Source organism: Pseudonaja textilis, chromosome 1 (assembly GCF_049901715.1).
Source record: "Pseudonaja textilis isolate UNSWEBS1 chromosome 1, rPseTex1.2, whole genome shotgun sequence".
NCBI lineage: Eukaryota > Metazoa > Chordata > Lepidosauria > Squamata > Elapidae > Pseudonaja > Pseudonaja textilis.
The window spans coordinates 112,426,171-112,448,122 of NC_141990.1; the positions used below are offsets into that span (position 1 = coordinate 112,426,171).

Consider the following 21,952-nt stretch of genomic DNA (forward strand, 5'->3'; position numbering starts at 1 on the left):
AATATTATTTTATATCTTGTATGTACATCTGGACAGATTGTAAAATAATTTTAATACAGTTTATTATTAATGATTCTATTTATATTTTTAAGCTTTGTTTTTATTTTTATTCATTTTTATCCAGTTTGGTCTAGTGGTTAAGACACCAGGCTAGAAAGCAAGAAGAATTGTTAATGGCCTTAGCCATGAAAGCCAGCTGGGTGACTTTGGACCAGTCATTCTTCCTCAGCCCAATCCACCTCACAGGGTTGTTGTTGTAGGAAAAAATAGGAAGCAGTAAGTTGTGTTGGATATGTTTGTTGACTTGGGTTATTTGTAAAAATAATTAAGATGGGAAACAAACAAACAAACAAACAAACAAGATACCATACTCTGTCTTGTGTTTGTATATACGTGTTGTATCTCTAATATTTAGGGCAGTTAGCTCTTTCAGATTGTATTTTTAGAAAGAAAGAAAGGAGAAATTGCAGTTTTTGGTTTTGTTTCCCTTTCTCTTTCTTTTTTTAAACTGTTCTGTTAGTTTCAAAACATGGCTGAGGGCTGCCAATATGCTAGTCCCAATATCTGCCCATCCTACAACCCACCCACCACCGACCCAGCAACGTCTCCCTGCTAATCTTTCTTTCTCTGGTGTGTAGAGTTGGAGATCTGGTGCCGGAACGGTACTTCAGTAATCTCAGTCTTTCATTATTTTCCTTTCTGAGAGTGGGCATTTTAAGAGAATTCCGACACTGTAGGATTGCAACAATCATTTCCTAAACTCTGTGTTCATAACTTTAACATTGTTAATGTTTTCCCAGTGCCAATTTTGTGGAAACTGCAATTGCCACCGTGTGCGCATGCCCACATCTAACCATCTAGACAGATTTCAATTTTAAAAAAAAACCCCAAGTAATTAAGAATAAAGGACATATGGAAGCTCTTGTCAAAATATATCCATCTGGAAAAATCAAATCCAAGATTCCTAGATGAGTTGTTCCTTTGATTTACTGTTTTTGTATTAGTCATCATTCTTCTTTGTCAATCTCAATTCAACTTTTGTAAAAGAAAATACACTTTATTCAGTTTTTAATTCTTTAGTCAGACATATAATGTTTTCTGTTTACTTTTTATTCTTATTAAATCCTTTTAGGAAATGTTTTAAGATTATCACTGAAGCATGACTTCTTTTTACTCCAGAATATACCTGAAAGAAAAAGGCCAAAACAGAAGGTTTTTATTCTTTTTCCTTTCAGTTGTTGCTTCTCTGCTCAGGTTTCAGCTTGAATCCCTTCAGAAGCATTCCAGTCTACAGTCTGAGAATAATCTAGGGACTAATTCAAAATTATACCATATATACATAAAAGTTCTGAAATTAAGCAGAATATCAGGGATATCAAATACCCTACCCGTTATTAAAGTTTCCTCTCAATCAGCCTCCACTCCCATTGACACATTTATAGACTTCCATTGCTTTTCCAGATGCATAAGCCATGCATCTCTTTCCATAGTTTATTTTAGTTCTGAACTAATTAATTTATGCTTGAAAATGCTGGGCTTTAAACCTTATTCTTTTGGAGCCTTTAATCTTTTTAATGGTGTGCTTGTTAGCCTGGGATCTTCTTATACCCTGCCACGCAGTGCTAATTAATATTTTCAGATCAGGAAAACGTCATCTACTTACTTTTTCTTTAGCAGTTCTATTTGAAATAAAAGAGACTTCATTTGTATCTCCCTGTCCTGATTGAAGCTGAGTAAGGTTCTTCTGTGCACCGATAAAAGAAGAAAATGTGAAGTATTGAGAAAAGAATTAGTTGATTTAAAGGCAGCAGGAGAAATTTCCATTTGGACTTCCAGGTCAGATGAAGGTTTTGGGGAATCACCCTTAGTTGACTGTAAAATAGGTATCAAGATAAGGTTTTGATAATAATAAATAATAATAAACAAAGCAATTTACCAATGTACTGCTGATATTTTTTTCAATATTGAAAGGCAACTTTTCCACATAACGTTTCAGAGCTTCCAATTAATTTTGCAGAGCAATATCAGAGTCAGCCTAGAAAAGGTTTTGCATCTTCTGGTCTGAAGCCAAATTGACTATTCAGCACAGGATGTTTTTTCTTCTTAAAGAGTTTGCCAGGAGACCATAGAAACTGTAAATTATGGATGGAAAGTATTTTTAAAGGATAGTATTTGCAGACTAAATTAACCAAGTTCATCTGTTTTTTTTTATATATTTTCCAAATCAGATTTTAAAATATGATCCAGCTGCTTGCATTTTGCAATCAGCTGACTTACTAATATTTTGTAAAAAGTCTTAAACTGATCTCTTTACTTAATTGTACTCTTTGAGTAATAGGCATTAAACTGGAGTCAATAGTGTGTTGCACTTTCTAGATTTTTAATGTTAAATCAGTACAAATGCCTCAGTGGCCTAGCTTAAGAGATGTCCATTTTGCTATGAGAAGTTGATACTAGGTTGACTGTGCCATACTTTTATCCATGAATTAAGCAGGCCACTTTTGTTAAGTAATGGCTTGTCTAATCTTTCCGTTTTTACCTAATGATTCTGTTTAGTTTATGTGGACATTAAGAACATTTTTACTGACAAATTTAAACAATTAAACCTGGGTGTATAGCATAACTTGTATGGTTATCTGCTGGTTGCTCAGGGAAGTCAAATTTATTGGGTTTATTTCTAGATTCTTAGATAAATAATTTCACATACCAGAAGAATTCCATCTGGCTTCAGTATTATATGCTATAAAGCTGGTGTTGATTATTAGCAAACTGGATAGACATTTTTTCTCCAGTTGTATCTGTCCTAAACTTGGTACTTCAGATTCTCCAACAGTACATCCATCTTCCTTTCTTTCCTTCCACCATTCTCAGTATTAGTGTTTTCTCCAGAAATTTAGGTAAGAGGTATGATAATTGACTTGTGTTTGGTCAATTGTGTCTTGAGCAAAAAAAACCTCTGGGTTGATTTGTACAATGATTCATTTGTTTATTTCTGACTGTTCATGGTATTCTCAGGTGTTTTTCCCCCCCAACATCTTAATTCAAAAGCATCAATTTCCAAATTCTGCTTCCATAGAGTATTATAGAAAAAAACAATTTCCTGCATGATTCTCATCTTTGTAGATGTTAGACGTACTACAACATCTGAATGTTTTTCCAGTGTTTTCATTGCTACTGTACCAAATGCTAATTGGCAGGGTATTTCTTGATTACTCATTCCTTTGCTGTTGATAGTCAAACCTAGGCAGAAGGTACATATATCACTTTAGCATTTTCATTGTCAATCTTAAGGCTGATTGCTATAATTATTGTCATTAATTTGGTCTTTTTTATCTTAATCTCATTTTTTCTCACTGTACTTCTTGACTTTCATCCCTTGCAGGTCATTTGTAGTTTTAACTATCAGAGTAGACAATATTGTACTGTTAAAGCTATAGTATTAAAATAGACTATTTAGGAATTTGATAAATCTAAAAATCAATATTTAATTTCATGGAATTGAATATTTTCCTTTTAATTATGCTCAATACTATTAATAAAACAAATAAAACAAAAATATATTGTCTTTTTCAAAATGACATATACTTAATCAACATGTCCCCATTAGTTGCGTTTTCTTAACAATAATGCTCAACAACAATTTAACAAATAAAATTTCTAAGACATATTGATGCAGACTAGGGCTTTCCCCAAAACTATGTTGTGATTTTCAATACCAATTTGTGAAAAAGAAACAAAAATTAACCATTGTACATTCTATAACAACTTTACTTTCAACCTAATTTTAAAGTTAAAAGTTTTTTGTTCATTGCAAGAGGTATATAGAAAGTAAAAGTGGTGGTTTTCATTGAAGAAGAAAAGAAGTTCAGCCATTCAAGCTTGGAGTATGATTGCTATTTATAATCAGGTCAGGATGTGATCATTTAAAGAAGCACCTAACTTGTTTTGTTTTACTTTTTTGTCAAATATTTCTAGATTAGATCATCATGTAAGCCTAAGTGAAGTCAGTAAATATATCCAGTAATATATCCAATAATAAGCAAGTGTTATTAACAAGCACCTATGGGTCACATATCAATAATATATAAAGGCTGACACTCAAAACCAGCACTTCAGGCCAGACAGAACCATTGAATAAATTTGGAGTAGATGTATTCCAGTTGCAACCTTGGGAAGAAAATGGGCCAATGTTTGTGGACTCAAAGGATATGAGAAAATTGCTTAGGGTTTCTTGTTATAATACAGATTCTAATTCCATTAACAGAGAATTAGGAAATAGCAGCAAAACACTAAAGTAATGCAAAGAAAGATAAGCTTTTCTTCCATAATCACAGAAAATCCCTTTTCAGATGAGCTATAGCAGCCACAGAAGAAGGCAGAACATATCACCCAGATCTAACAAAACCACTTCCAGGAATATAATTGTCCCCCACAATATGGAGCCACATGAATAGAATCAGAACAGGCCATGCCAGAACTAAGGCAAAGATATTTAGGTGGGGAAATTATACATTAAATCTTCTACATTAAGTAGAGAATTATAACATTTGTCCTATTGCAATTCTGTGGCATCATATTATGGTGATTTTATCATAGTTCTACCTTAACTTAATATTTTATCTCATATATTGCATTGTCCACATTTGCGTATACAGTATTGTATTGTCCACATATATATAAATGTGGACAATATAATATATGAAATAAAATATTAAATTAAGGCAGAACCATGATAAAATTGCCCTAATATGATGCCACCCCACCTACCCACCCACCTCATATATATATAAATGTACATATGTGTGTGTGTTTTAATGTTTATATGTATATATGTGTATATATGTATAGATTTGCTGGTGCTTTATTTAAACTCATACTTGTAGTTGTAGAATGTGTTTTATTAGTGTTGTGTATCAGTGATTGCATGACCTCTGTAGATGCCATATACTAAATAAATAATAAATATTTTTTTAAAAGTGTACATGTACATTCACTCATCAGAAGGAAATCTCAATTTGTGTCACCAATATGTCAACGCAATGCGTTTATTCTTCAGCTTTTCATCTAATTCAGTTGATATTCTGAATTAATGACCGGGCTTGATAAGGGGCCGAATGGGGATTAATAAACCAAAGCTTCTCCCAGTCAGAGTAACACATGTTTTGTCTGTCTGGGTAAGCGGTACTCACCTTGTTCTGGAGGAGAGCATTCCACACTGTATTTGCTTGAGGGGTTTTGGGATCTTGCACATTCTGTAGAGATGTGACTCATGATGCCTATTACGAATCCAGACAAATAGATCAACTGCAACCTGTCCGAAAAGAGACAGCCTTGTAACATTTATTAAAATGTTGATAATCTCCTGCTTGAGTTTCTGCATGCATTATTTATGAGGCTGCCTTTGAAAGCAGCCTGGAAACCTCCGTTCAAATCGAGTGGCTAGACTGTAACTGTCTTTAATTTTAAAGCTTTCAAAATATCTTAGGGTTATCTCTGCAGAGACCCTAACATGGGGATAGACAAATCTTTGGGTTTTAGACTTTAAATTTTAAGAGCATGCTCTGGTCTCATACATTAACTACCTGGGAAGCTTGCTTTTTCACAAACATGAGTAAGCAAACTAACTCCTGGACTGCTCCCTTTCAAACCACCTCTGGATATCTTCCGTCATTCATCTTTTCTCATCCTCCTGCTCCTTCATAAGCATCTTTTTCCAAATGAGGTGCAGTATCCCATATATTTTCCTAAGAATTACTGGTGGGATCAGAGACACTTTTAAATCTGGAAGGAACTCAAAGAGGTGAAAATAGGATGGTTATTCCTGACATAAAGGGCACTGTTTAAAGTTGTATTCTAAGACGGGTCTCCAACCTTGGCAACTTTAAGCCTGAGGACTTCAACTCCCAGAATTCCCCAGCCAGGCTTAAAGTTAACTGGGGAATCCTGGGAGTTGAAGTCCTCCAGGCTTAAAGTTAACTGGGGAATTCTGGGAGTTGAAGTCCTCCAGGCTTAAAGTTGACCGGGGAATTCTGGGAGTTGAAGTCCTCCAGGTTTAAAGTTGCCAAGGTTGGAGACCCCTGTTCTAAAAGTTATTTCTAAAGTGAATAATTGCGAGTGAGAGAGCCCATTTTAGTTTTTCACCCCCTTTGTGGAATATCTTTTCCTAAGAGGCCCACTTAATATCAATGCGATAGATTTTTTTCCACAAATATCCTTTTCATTCTATCTGATATTTTAAGCTCTACTTTAGTGTGTTTAGATTTTTTTTCAAAATGTTTGATTCTTCTGCTGTTTTTCATTTGAACTGATGTGTTGTTTTCTTACCCTAGGTATTAGTTAGGTCATATTTTAATGGCATGCTTGTTTTTATCATTTTGTGGTTTTCATTTGCTTGTTCACCACTGGAAAGAATTTTGGTTATCTGACAGTCTGAAACTGTAGTCAATCAATTTGGAATACTCATGAAAAACATTTTCATGAAAATCTTATAAAAGCAGCCTTTCCTTACACACAATTCTGATTTCATGTTTTATGGCACACTTTGAATGAAACATATGGGAAACATCAAAACTTGCTTACTGAAAGTGCTTGTAGATTTTTATATTTTTTAATGTTCACAGTATGGGAAGGGCAGATTATACTTAGATATTATGCGTTTATATTTGCATTCCTTTCTGAAAGATAAAGAATATGTCTGGAGATGGTTTCATATTTATTTAACATCAGTGCCATAGAATATTTGATAAAGTGGTTTTGTGGTTTTGATAAAGTTTTATATTGTATTTTTTTTACTTGTAGTTGGCAGAAGACAAAGTTGGTAGAAATGCAAGAGTTTGATTTTCTGTTGAAGCAATTGATTCACATGAAAAATGAATTAGCATCCAAAATAGCTATCTTTTTAAGGTGACCAATTCTGAATTAGCAATTTGTGAAGAATCTTAGAAGCTATTTAGTGATCAGTCTGGTAGTCTTATTTTTGTAGACTACAGATTTGTGTAAAATAAAATCAAAATATTTGTTTCCTATCTTTTTGTAGCTAGTTATAAATCTTGCATAATAACAATAATGGCACATAATTAGGCATGGAATCTTAAACAGTGTATTTTTGTAGGTTCTTTTAGAGGGGGATAAAAGTAATATTTATTATCCACAACAGAATAATGCCATTCTTTAATATGTCAGTTTAATCCAGCAACTTATCAGGGACTGAGAAAATATATTGACTAGATACTGATTTTAACTTGCTACTTAAGTTTCAGACATGAGGCATGAAAAATGTGCAAAACAAGAAAGGCATAGTGTCAATGATCTGAAAAGTCATTCGTTTTTATATATGATGTGGCCCAGGATCTTGCTGAATTGAAATAATGTTACTGACTGCATATAAATAACTCAGCAAAATGTTATCTTTATAGTTAGTGATTAATGCACTTCATGTAAGAAAAAGAAGGCTAAGTTGCTTCCCACTAACCATCTGTTTATAATTTAAATATTTTAAGATACTGAAAAGCACACATACACAACTCTACTGTTGCTCTGAGTCAGCTTGAACCACTTCCTATGCAAAGAAGTGCTTGTGCTTCTTTCTTGATGGTGTCATGGCTCTGTGGAGAAGTGCTTTTTCTCCTAGATATCAGAGAGGATAATACAAAGTAACATCTCGAAAATGTTGTACGGGTAAGTCTCAACTTACAACCATTTGTTTAATGACCATTCAAAGCTTACAACGGCACTGAAAAAAGTGTCATGGCAATTTTTCACCCTTACAACTGTTGCAGCATCCCCGTGGTCATGTGGTCCAAATTTGGATGCTTGGCAACTGACATGTATCTATGATGGTTGCAGTGTCCTGGGGTCATGTGATTACCATTTGTGACCTTCTAACAAGCAAAGTCAATGGGGAAGCCAGATTCACTTAACCATATTATTAACTTAACAGCTGAGTGATTTGTGGCAAGAAAGCTCATAAAATGAAGCAAAACTCACTTAACGACTGTCTTGCTTAGCAATGGAAACTTTGGGCCCAGTTGTGTTTGTAAGTTGAGGACTACCTATAGCTTGTTTTAGTGTAATCTTTTAATGTCACTACACTGAACTCACTTAAAAGGAATCATTTTTGTCCAATATATGAACTATGCACCAATGGACAATTCCTTTCTTCTGATTTCTTGGTTGCCACTTCCTAATATCAAGTAATTATTTCTGTACCCCTTGCATAAAACATATTATGATATTGTTATCGGTATTGTTATCTTTAATATAAATTTGCTGAAGGCATTCAGAATTTCCAAAATTTATTTTTCCCCATTACCTTCGTTTTCTGCATTTGGAATCTGTCAGGAATAACATTAAACTAGCCAACAGTTCTAAAGACATCTGATTGTAGTACTGTATCTCCCAAAAATAAGTAATTATAGCTCAACTGACATTTCCTTTTGTCACAAATATTTAAAATAAGCCTAATAACTCAAAATGTTAAAATGTTGGAAGGTATATAGGTAAAACACTAAATTGGCATTTGAAAGATTAATGCATTTTTAAATATTGAGTATCTATTGTGTTATCTTCTCATCTTTCTGTATCGGTGAGGCTGCAAGGCAGTCTTAAAAAGAACACTTTATCCTTTATCAATAAAAGTGAATCTTGGTAGTTCATGTTTGAACTATGGGGTCATAGTGGTATTCAACAGGTTCTAACCAGTTCTGGAGAACGGTAGCGGAAATTTTGAGTAGTTCAGAGAACCAGCAAATACCACTTCTGACTGGAGATTTTACAGTATCCTTCCCTTGCCACTCCCACCAAGCCACACCCACAGAACCGGTAGTAAAATGTCATTGTAGTTGTGCTTTTAATGTTGTAGCAACATTTCGGCAGAATCTCATTTGCCATCATCAGGCTTCTGTATTGTGTTCGTCTCTCTCTATATATACAGGTCTTGGCATGTTCAGGTCTTTTCCTGTGTAAGATTGAGAGTACCTTGGTGATGTTTCGACGAGGACCCACTCGCCATCTTCAGGCTGGAACTTTTGGCTTCGTGCTTGTGCGAGCAAAAGCACAGAATCCATCACCTTACACGTACAAAACTTCTACCGCTTCAAAGAAACAATAAAGAAACAAAACCTACAACCCAGCGACCTACTCGTGAGCTTCGATGTCATATCCCTCTTCACCCAAGTACCCATCAAAGAAGCCTTGACAGCCATCCAAAACAAATACAACCCCCCCAAACACATCCTAAATCTGACCAACCACTGCCTAACCAACACATACTTCATCCACAATGGACAAAGATACAAACAGATAGAAAGAACGCCCATAGGATCACCCCTCTCACCCGTCATCGCTAACCTATACATGGAACACTTTGAAACCAACGCTCTAGACAAATCCAAACACAAACCCAAACTCTGGCTCAGATATGTAGATGACACTTTTGTAATTTGGCCACACGGGAAAGAAAAACTGGACAACTTCCTCACACATCTTAATAACCTACACCCCAAAATACAATTCACCATGGAAACAGAAACCAACAACCAACTTCCCTTCCTGGACGTCCTAATTTACAAAAAACCCAATGGCTCCCTAGGACACACCATCTACCGGAAAAAAACACACACCAACCGCTACCTAAATGCACAATCCCATCACCACCCTGCACAGATCAACTCCGTAGCCAAGACCCTCATCTCCAGAACCAAACACCTACCTGACAAAGACCATCTGAGAACAGAACTACAAACCCTCACTAACGTATTAATTTCCAACGGATTCCAAAGAAACACTATCACCAATCTAATCCGAAAAGAGATACCCCCAAAAAACCAAGACACAGAACAAGACAACGGTATCACACGCCTTCCCTACATCAAAGGCACCACAGACAAAATCAGCAAAATTCCCCTCAAACACAATATCAGGACAGCCTTCGGCATTAACCAAAAAATAGCCAACATCCTAAGAAACCCCAAAGACAAGATCCAACTAGAAAACCAAGGAGTTTATGAAATACCATGCAACAATTGCCCAGCCGCATACATTGGACAAACCAACAGGAGAATAAATGCACTCATTATAGAACACAAAAACGCAGTCAGGAGGGAAGAAAATACTTCCTCCCTCTTCCAGCACCTTAAAGCCACAGGACATGAAATTAATTTTGAAGGAACCAAATTAATATCCAACACTGAACACTCCAGCAACAGAATAATCAGGGAAGCCATCGAGATAGAGAAACACCCCCATAACATGAATAGACGGGACGATACTTCCCGCCTACCAGACATCTGGAAGCTAGCCCTCACCAACACAAGAGTCCCAGCCACAAAAACCAACACCAGACCCCAAACAACACGGGACACCACTGCCAATCCCTTCATCAGACCCAGGCCCATCCTATAAACGAAGGACAACCACCATCCAGAAAACAGACCACGGCTGCTTCGCCAGCTGTTGCACCCCTGACCCCAAAACCAAACAAGCTGACACATGCCAAGAACACAGACCCAGACCCCAAACTCGAAGCCAGACTAAAGCCCAGAATGCTACATCACAGCCACCCGCTCAGGATATCACATCAGAAAACTCAGGAAATTACACCACAAGAACCCAAGAAGTTGCAACACAGCAAATGACCCAGGATATCACAGCACAAGACCAAGGATACCACAGCAATAAGTCTCACAAGGTCATCACACAACCCATTACCCAAGCCGTTACTACACAGGAGGCTAATGGAAAAGAGATCAAAACACAAACGACCCAGGAGGTGACAACAAAAGAACTCACAATCCCATCACACAACCCATTACCCAAGCCATTAAAACACTAATGGAAAAAAGATCATTACAAAACAAACGACCCAGGAGATTACAGCACAAGATCCAGGATATCTCCACAACAAAACTCACAAGGCCATCACACATTATACCAACATCAACTCCATCAACCAATCAAGAGGCAGCAGCACAGCCAAATAGCCCAGCACACCAGCCGCCCCTCACCAGTATTTATAGAGAGACGGCAGCTCCGATCACACACTGCTTGCACTGGCACGAAGCCGAAAGCCCCAGCCCTAGGATGGTGAGTGGGACCTCGCCGAAACGTTGTCAAGATACTCTTAATCTTACACGGGAAAAGACCGAACACACCTAGACCTACATACCTGTACCCGAGTACAGGTATGTAGGTCTAGGTGTGTTCGGGTCTTTTCCCATGTAAGATTATCAAAAAAGGGAAACCAACAAAACAAAACACAAAATATGATGCAAATACATACATAGTCAAAGAAAAGAGAAAAGAAGACATAAAAAGTGCCCCAAGTACATCCTGACTTGCAAAATTGAAGTTTGATTTTATTAGAGTATCTAAATGTGCTGTATGAAATTATAGGTTCTTAATCTTAATCAGCATCGTATAATACTTAATGATCATTGCTAAATTCGTTTGAGGCCAAAAATCAAAGGTATGCTTAAATACTTTCTAAGTCCCAAGAATTTCAGCAATATGAAATTGGCAGAAGTCTTAGTTTTGCATTGAAAAATAATAAAAGTAGGAGATACAGAGTTGAATATCAGGGAAATTGTTCAGTTTGAACAACATCAAATGAGTTTTACATTCACTAGTCAGAATGCATTTCCAAGGTCTTTGTGAATTCAGTTTTTAGGGGCAAAATTTTCTGAATAGACAGATACTATTACGGCCCATCTTTCCTGACTATAGTATGTGAATATATTTATGAAAAAGTTACAAATTGGATAAATTAAAATAAGGTTGAAATCTGTACACTTTCATAAAGGCAAACTTTTTAGGGCATCATGCACATACCATTATCCATTTCAACTCTGTTTGTTTTGAAATAGAGATAATTTTATCAGATCCAAAGATCTGGCTGCACTTTTACAGTACGGTACCTATATTTATTAGGGCAGTGCAGCACTTCAGGTTTGATTCTAAAAAGTGAGCCCATTTTGACTTTTATCTCAGATGATTGAAGAGGCGATGAAATGGAGCCCTGGTGATTTTATTACTGGGAGGGGGGAGAGACACAAAAGCCCAGAAGAAACAGGGAATTATGATTATTTTTGCCAGGTTTCGAACACATTCTGTCTGTGGGGCAAAAGTTATAACAGCTGTGCTAGTGAAGCATCATTGCTAACAGTATTTGCAACAAAATTTAGATTGCAACAGGGTGGCTATCATTGACAGAGGTGAAGAGACATACTTACTTAAATGTAGCAGCCAATCAAAATGCAAAGGTTTGTCCAGAAATAAAGAAAAGCTGAATAATAGCAACTTGAACCAGCACAAGTCAGCTTCCTCTGTTTTCATGTCTGGGGAAGAAAACATGCATAAAGGTTGTGTTCATAGTAGACTGGGGAATACAAAAGAATATTTTCCAAATCTCTAAATGATCATAGTTCTCTCATCAGAAAAATCATTAAGGAACCAAGTAAGAAGGATGTATTTGAACTAATGACTAATATGCCTGATTTAGAAATACAGTATAACATTTTAATAGCTTTATTTCTTTACCAGTTATTTCAGATGGTCATATCTTTACTGTCTGAAATATTCAGAATTGATTCTGAGAACCTTGGATTTTCTGCCATGCCTTCGCTGACTGTGCAGATCTGAAGGGGAAAAAAAGCTACGCAAAATTTCTGTCTGTTAAACATTAGTTTAACTTTTTTTTTTTTAATTAAATGTAATTGCAGATTATTTATCTTTGAAATAACTGTTGGAGTGTTTAAAACAGCATGATTTAAAAATGATTGTGGGAATACTATAAAACACACAAGTGCCATTTTGAGAATTCTGGCCAGCAAGGTGCCTTATCGTATTAAATTTCCATTGATGCTGCATACGAAATATATGAAAATGACCCTTCTCCAGTGTTCAAGGCAGAGGTGGTATTCAGCAGATTCTGACCAGTTCTGGAGAACCGGTAGCAGAAATTTTGAGTAGTTTGGAGAACAGGCAAATACCACCTCTGACTAGAGATTTACAATATCCTTCCCTTGCCACTCCCACCAAGCCACGCCCACAGAACTGGTAGTAAAACAATTTGAATCCTACCTGCATTCTCAGAAACAATGCTTCTGTTGTTATTAATATCCTTATAGACACAATGTTAATATTAAATGCTTCCTTTGTTTAAAAGATGACAAACTAATTGTGGGAGTTTCTGGCCTGGAAAAAAACAAATTTTCTCTTAGTAAAAATGTGTTTTCTGAAAATCATGTTATGTCTAAAGAACATATGCTGCTTTTTTCAATCTTTTCCTTAAGCTAAAATTGCTCTCTCTGCTTTCGGCATCATAGTCAATATGGGATAAAAAGAATAGAATAATAATTAATATAGCATAAAAAGGGTTGATAGGATTATTGCAGATTAATGAAATGATGGTTTAAAATTGGGCCTTCAATTGGGCCTCATCCTGTACGTCAGTGGTCGGATTCAAAAAATTTTACTATCGGTTCTTGGGTGTGGCTTGGTGGGCATGGCAGGAGAAGGATACTGTAAAATCTCTATTCCCTCCCCACTAATCTGCTTTCCAGCTCTCTTCTCCTGTGCAGGGCAACCAAAGAAGACCCATTTGGGACTCAATGGGAGGCAGAGAGTAGATGGGGGTGGGGCCAGTCAGAGGTGGCATTTGCCAGTTCTCTGAACTACTCAAAATGTCCGCTATCGGTTCTCCAGAACTGGTTAGAACCTGCTGAATACAACCTCTGGTGTAGGTGGCAAAATTATCATCATTAAATACAATTTGCAATACATAATCACAGTTAAATCCAGAGTGCCACTACATATTGAGCTTCCTGAAAATTGGGGCTGTTGAAATGAACATCCACATGCTTTTCTCATACATGTGGACTGCAACACTGGGCCATAATGTGCTGGCTGCTGTTGTGCAGTAAGTATTGGGTTTCCTAAGCAAAAAATATAAAATGCTTCCTTTTGGAGCTTTTTAATCTTATGCAACAGATGCATTATTATTCAAACCACATAGTGTGTTGCATTAAAAGTCCCTAATCTTAGTTTTGAACTGCCTATTCTCAAAACTGTGTGGGAGATGTAATTTTGTCCTGATGCAAAGAAGTGTGAACAGCTTTGCTAACACTTCCCAATGGAGCTTTCTTCCACCTACTGTTTTCTGCTGTGCAAGTGCCCTGGAAAAGTCTTGTAGAGAATAACAGTTTCCTGTTCCAAACATATTTCCTGTTAAAGGATCATACATAGTGTTGCGCATGTGAAATCCTGCCTGAATCACTGCATCACATTTCAGAACAGTGCTGCCAACCTGAGCTTGATAGATCAGAGATCTCTTGGTATTTTTTTCCCAATAAAGGATAGAGATGGTCAATACAATGAAAGTCTAGAATCTAAAGAACAAAAGAAATAGATAAATGACACCCCTGCCCTAAAGAAAGTGGGACATCAAAAAGGAGACATTAAATGGAGTTGTATTTACTGAGATGCTAGGAATCTAGAAAGTAGGAAAGGCCACCATAACAACATCCCATTCAAACTTGGTTGCCTTTTTAAAAAAATGAAAGCGTGGGATACTCACTGGAGCTGAAGGGAGGAGACAACCACAAAACCAGATGGGAAAATGGGCAGCAGTAATTATGAATAAGAAGCAGTGAAGATTGGGGAATCCAGATGTTTTCTGACTCATATGGCTAGTCTGTAACAAAATTTCCTAGACTATCACCAGGTTTCAAATGCTCTATTTGAGTAAATTTCAGTCAAAGGAAAAGATAGGATGATGATGATGATGGCAAAACAGGATTCTGAACTCTTATTTAACAGGATCAAATGACCAGAAGGACTTCCTGTTGAAGTGAAAGCTTTGAGCATCAGATGGAATAGCTGTTTAGGAAAAGACTGTAAAAGCATAAAGAGAAGAATATCTTTTCAATTCAACAAGCTACAAGGTTTAGTGAAATGTGATAAGCACAGTGTCTTCATTAAATTGTTCCAATGGAACTGGCCTAAAGTTACTCCTGTGTGTTAAGGAATAACACATTAAGTATCTTTCAAGCTATGTTTTGTTCGTTTGTTTTTGAGGCTTCACATAGAATGACAGATGGATTTCTGCATGAAATCTTATTGATTTGATTTGTGTTTCTTCAAACAAGCCTTCATGTTTGGTCAAGTTGGTCTTTATTTATGTTTGATAAATACTCCATGGCACCTGTCCCTACATATTTGGCCATGGGATTTCTGACTACAATATAGCAAATAAGTCATAATTTGATGCATGTATGCTTACATGCGCAAGTGAACAAAATCTATTTAAGTGGGATTACTTTTAGAGAATTTACAAAAGGGTACATTCAAAAATTGAATCAGATTCCTTGCAGAATTGCTAACATTTTAAATTCTGTTTTTATCTAACAACTTTGAATTCAGTTTTTATCTAGACCTTTATTTCAAAATATTTTTATTTATAAGTTTTTTATTTAGTAAATTAATGTAGAAGCCCTATACACTAGGTTAATCTGGACAAGGGTTAAGTTACTAGTTTGCCATGAAATATATTTCATAAAGTTGATAGAAATAATGCTACCTGTATTATATAATCAACAGACCTTTTCGTAGCTGTCTTAGTTCTAGTAGTATCTGAAAGAGAAATAATCTGGAAATGATACATATATGAAAGAGGAAGACTTTGATCATATGAATAGGGGCACCATTTTGGTATTTTTTGACTTCCCTTTGTAGACATATTTCCTTGCTTAGAATGCTGACAATGACTTTTATAAGCTTTATAGAAAAGTTTTCACGATCACTTTAAAACAGATAACGTTTTGTATGAAACATAAAACAAAATCTGCCCCAGTCCATTACTCTGCAATAATTTCCTTGGCCTGTGGAAATTCAAAGCCTGAATTGTTTTCACTCCTTTTGAAGAAGCACAAGGAGTCTGTCACTGTCTGCTATTTTTACATACAGAAGTAAATGCCCATAAAATTATTCATATGTGGATAGCTTCTAGTTAGTAAAAGGACATATAATTCACTGCTTTAGTTTTGCATTAAAATGGATACATTTAAAATAACAATTAAGCATCTAAATCTGTTTAATGCCTAGTCATTTGCTCACAGTAAGCATGATGACATGGATTCAAATAAAATATTGGCTGAGCAATCATATGCTATTAATGAATGTAGTTTAATTTTACTATTGTCATTTTAAGTGTGTAATGTTTTGCATCCTTAGGTATGGCAGAAACTGCCTCATTCAATTTGAGGATTTTGCCAACCAAAATGCATTCCGTCTTCTGAATAAATATCGCAACTTATACTGCACTTTCAATGATGACATACAAGGTAATGAAATATTTCTAATCACTGTTTAACAGAGGACAATATGATTTAATAACTTAATATCTATAAAGACTGCGTGTCACATCCAGGCACCCATTACATCATATGCTTGTAGATCCACATAATGATAGGGGTAAAGTGTACAAGCCCTTTGTGGATTTCCTGTGTTGGTCTTTGCTGTCCCTCTGTCACATTTTAGCTCTCTTGAGAAGGTTCTAAAGCTTCCCTGGCTTATTTGTCATGAAGCATCTATGGACTTCCAGCAAACCTCTCTTCGTAGTTGAATAGAGCTTTTATCTTTTACCAATATGCATGCAAGAATTATTGACTGTCAATTCTGCTAATTCATTTTTTGGGGGGAGACCAAAGATGATTTGATAAAATACCATATTATTAGACACATTTACCTACACATTTTAAAATAGTGCAGACAATGGTATTTCCTGTGACATTCCATGAAAGCAAAAAGTGGACTTTGAAGAAGCAGGATAGGGAGAGTATCTTTTGAACATGGGTGTTGGAAAAGACCTCTGAGAAGATTTCATGGACAGCCAAGAAATAAAACCCATTGAACATATCAACCACTTGCGTTCCCACTTGAGGCACTAGGCTTGAATTATCCTATTTCAGACATATTGTATGAAGCTCTTGCTTTCTGAAAACGGCTCTAATGCTGGGAAAGAGGGCGGGGGAAGAGAAAAAAAATGATGATCAGCAGCAAGATGGATAGATCCCAAAAGCAAGATGGTCTGAACCCAAAGGACCAAATTAGAGATGGATTGTCATGGAGTAAATCTGTCCATGTCGTTGTTAAGAGGCAACCCTGATTTGATGACATATAATTGTTACCATTGTTTAACATTTCCTAAATATATACATAAGGAATTTGTATTCTTAAACCTCATTAAGTCCACCTCATTGAGAACCCCAAACTCTTCCAACTTTGCAATGCTGAAATTCTGCAGGAAAATGGCAATTTTCAGTGCATGGTATTTGATACTTTATGGCAGCCTATTCTTATGTTGGTTTAAATTTTCTAATATGAAATAGCCTTGGCTTGTTCAGCGGCTTCATTCTTCAAATCTTCACTGATCTTCTTAATACACTGTGTAACAAAATATTTTCTTTTATGGACAAATAATATCACATTTACCATTCCTATGTATAGTGAACTGTGTTCCTGGAGGGTATTATCTAAAGTATTGTCATAATATGCCTTTCATTTGGTGCAATTGAATAAGGGTGAGGAGATGAATGCTTACCGGTACTTAAAAAGGAGTAGTAACTTCACAATTTATCATTCAGACATGTGTCCTCCATTGTTTTTACAATAAGATATTGTATCATAGGAGAATTACTATTGTTTTCTGGGCTTAATTATTTCCTAATTATTTTTTTTTCTATGTAGTTTTCCACTAGCTGAATTCATTAGCATTTTATATCTCTAGTTTTTTCTTCCTATTTCAATAGTTATCTAATAAATATAAGGCAACTGCTACTCTTGGTGTGCCTTCTTGAACCTTTTTCTGATTGTAGGGCTGGTGGGGTGAACTTGATCTAAAATGAGTCTTTATGAGAAAGCATAACATACTTTATATTTCCTGTGCTAGACAGGGGATTGGACCTCGTGGTTTAAATTATCTTTTCAGACCTGGGCTTCTGTAGGATCCTTTTTCATATAGATGTATTAATGTAGCTTTACTGCAGATTTTTTGAGGCTTAAGGGGAGGAAATCTGGAATGAGTGCTTGTGTGTGTTTCAGCTTAACAATAGAAGATTAAAAAAAAAAAAACCATCCAGGACAAATTCTGTTTTTAAAGTTCACCTAAAAGATGTGTGATTGCTTATCAATGGAGATGAGGGGTTATTTCAATGTTATTAAAAATATTTATTTTATTCTGTTTCAGGAACAGCATCTGTAGCTGTTGCTGGTCTCCTTGCTGCACTCCAGATTACTCAAAATAAACTATCTGATCATACAATACTCTTTCAGGGAGCTGGAGAGGTTTGTTTATTCTTTTTTTGACAAAAGAGGTGTTTCTGTGCCATATTTCTAGTTTGGCCCAGTATTTATTTATTTGATTGGCTGCTTGCCTGTTTATTGATCTTCTGCTACTTAGGGGCAGCAGTTAGTGGAAACCCCCTCCCCCCATCATGGCTTAACTGTGCGGCTGTGGTGGTTCAAATTGACAAGATGCTGGCCAGAGCCTTGCAATGCAAATCCCACCCTGTCTGACATTACTGGGCAGGAAAATCGGATGGGGCTTACATGGTAAGATTCTGACTTGCTGGCTTTCGCTCCTGCGCCCTACTCCTCCTTTGTTGCTGCTGGTTGGGCAGATATATTTTTAGTAAGTCAGCTCAGCCAGATTGAATCCAGTGGCCTTTCACAGAATGAAGTCTGGGACTAGTCAGAATCTCGATAGAAATCTTATTTGAATTCCATGCAGACAAGAGGCAATATATAAATATGTTAAAATACAACAGTGCCAGGGAGTCTAGATGGTTGAAATGCATTTTCTAGCCATACCAGTGTAGGTCATTTGTTATTGAGACCACAATTAAATCCTCAGTGCATTTTTTTAAATAAAATCTTTTTCAGTTTATTCCTCACAGCCTGAGGAATTTGTACTAACAAGCTGAAATTTCAGTGTGTGCCCAGGAAAGAAAACCCTCTCTAGCCATGGAATCATACATTTATGCTTTTATGTTTGAGTGGCTTTGAGTTTTTATGTCAGGTAACTGAAGGATTTCTTTGTTACTTTGGAAGTCAAAATTGGCTATGTGTGAAAGCCAGTTTGCTCTAATGGTTAAGGCACCAGGCTAGAAAGCAAGAGATCCTGAGTTCAAGTCCTACCTTAGCCAGCTGGATGACTTTTGGCCAATCACTCTCTCTAGACCCAACCCATTTCACAGGGTTGTTGTTTTGGGGGAAATAGGAGGAGGAAGATGTTGGATATGTTTGCTGCCTTGAATTATTTGTAAAAACAATAAAGACGGGATACAAATAAATAAATAAACCTCAATATAAGGTATACTATCTATATATCTGCTTCAGCAAAGTATATCTGCATCAGCAGAAATATTCTGTCCCATTTCCTTTCCCCCCTTGTAATAATTTGGTTGCGAGTAAACTCTGTATAAGGGGTGAGAACAGCAAACCATATAGCATAATGGTTAAAACAGGACCTGGGAGAACCGGGTTCAATTCAAACATGAAGATTATCAGATGATATTTAGCTCAAGTTCATTTTCTGGGCCATTGTTGAGAAGCAAATGAAAAGCAGTATAGTGCTTTAACCTCATAAAATGCAGGATGTAGATGCAGAAAGTAATTAATAATGGGGACTTGCTTTCTTTGAACCTCATTGTTTATATGCAGATGTAGAAGTTTTGTCTGCTTAATGAATAAATAGGGAGCTTTTTCTTCATAATTTTGTGAAATTTGAGTCATGAGATGTTTTATGCATAGTTTGAAATGGTCAGAGTCAAAATGAATCAAATGTACAAAAATAACTAACACTTTGTGCCAGAAGATTTTTATTGAGGTTACACAATACTAAAAAACGTGTAATGTCAGCATTTGTAGATGTTCCAAGACCATATAAAATAGGTACAGATGTAAACTCAGAAATGATGCATTGTTTAGTCCTGTTATTTAAACAACCCCTTTCAGTTCTGAAGTCAAAACTCAAAGTCTGATTATTCTAAAGTCATTTTTTCCCTAAGGTGAGCAAACAAGCATATTCATTCTGTTGCGAACTGCAAAGAATCAAAGTGGCCAACTCAAGTTTCCAGTCAAAGCACATTTCAAATGGCATGATGACCAATTCTAATGTATCACTAAGTCGTTTCATTTTTAAAACTTTGCACAGCCTGTGTTGCCCAAACTGAAGGGTGGTAGATTTGAAAGCCAAAGAGATGATGGATACAAATGTCTTAACCTTAACAGTTAGGTGGCTTCTTTCAGCATCTTTTGTTGATCTCTGTGATCTGAAATGGGAAGGGGAAAAGGCTAAATTGGAGGCGATTATGCAGATTGTGTGTAAGCGCTGCCAGATAGATGGGTTATTCCTGTAGCTTATTTTGGTAATGCACTGTAAAAAAATTTAAAAATTAAAATGTCTGTGAATATTGTTGTGTCTAATGGGTATGTGGTTTGCACAGAAATGAAAATATAGCAGAGTGGTGCATAAGCATTAAAAGGGGAAGTGATGTATATTTTATAAAAATAAATATATTTGCATATGTATAAATATGTATGTAGATGGGAAGAATTGAACTGATTTCTACTCTGTGTGTGTGTGTGAGAAAGAGAGAGGGAGGGAGGGAGAGGGAGAGATGTTATACTCTATTATTTGTATACTAATTCTTCCTTTTCTCATCAGGCAGCAATGGGCATAGCCAATCTTATTATTATGGGCATGGAAAAGGAAGGGACATCTAAAAAAGATGCCATAAAAAAGATCTGGATGGTTGATTCAAAAGGATTAATTGTAAAGGTAATAGTATTTCCCTTTCTGTTACAAACACACATTGTGATTTAAACTTTTCTAGGTACATTGAATAATAATAACAGAAGCAGCATACACTCAAAGGTAGTATATCTTTCCCTGTACACTTAAGCAAGTTACAATTGGATACTATCCCTAAGAATGACCCAATAATAATTATCCATTGGAATAATAGTATTGCCATTGAGAATGTGGTAAGTTTCTTTGAAAAACTAAGGAAGTATTTAAATTCGTATTGCAACTTCTACTGTATACATATGCGTATAGATACATACATACGTGCATACACATCATGAATACCTTATGTTTGTAATGAACCTAAAATTGTTTATTAAAATAAGCAAAGAAATGCTGATGTAAAAGAAAATTTCCTGCTGATATTTTCCTTTACTATGCCAGACCTCTACATAAACTTCAGCTGTGTTGCCTCAAATAACTTTTATTGCATAGCAATAAGAGCAGAGACCACGTCTGCATGCTGTGGTTTATTATGATATCAGCAGTGGTTAGACATTCATAGTTTCTCGGAGACCTGACAAGGCATTCTTACCTCCTTTCTTCCATATGCAGAGAGCTAAGACAAAACACATGTATATCTCAAATACTAACATAAAAAAGGGAGTTTAAAGCAATAATTTATTCATATTAGCATTTCCATCCTCAGAAGAAAATGTTACCTGATTTATTTATCTTTTCCTTTACAGTAGGTTGCACTGGAAACAAAACATAACCTTAGAATTCCTCTTGGATTTCCGTGCTTCTCTTTAAAAAAGTTCATATGATGAATAATGATTTATGTTACTGTTATTCGCATGAAAGTGTGTATCGTTCACTTGGGATTGCATAGCTGTTGGGTTGAGAAATATAAAACTTTGAATGGGATATTTTTCATGGGGCCTTATCAAATGGGAAGATTATTATATATTTGATTTCTATCAAAAAGATTTCCTTAATAACACTCTGGATAACAGATGTGCACAAGGATTTATTGTAATCACTATTACTCAGGCAAGATTACTGTAAGGAAAAGATTACTTACTGCAAGATCATTGTATCCAATACTGTGTCCATCTATTAGCGCTTATAGTTCTAAGTTTGTTATTT

General features: G+C 35.9%; 1 protein-coding gene across 2 annotated transcripts in view; it reads left to right on the top strand.

Moving 5' to 3' along the window:
- The window catches only part of ME1 (malic enzyme 1), a 103,507-nt gene that overhangs the window by 66,653 nt on the left and 14,902 nt on the right, over positions 1 to 21,952 (top strand). For both annotated transcript variants that reach the window (XM_026726776.2, XM_087914821.1), the window contains 3 exons: positions 16,228 to 16,337; positions 18,242 to 18,339; positions 20,723 to 20,836. In XM_026726776.2, the coding sequence (XP_026582561.1) occupies positions 16,228 to 16,337; positions 18,242 to 18,339; positions 20,723 to 20,836 (322 nt within the window). The remainder of the gene's footprint in view (positions 1 to 16,227; positions 16,338 to 18,241; positions 18,340 to 20,722; positions 20,837 to 21,952) is intronic.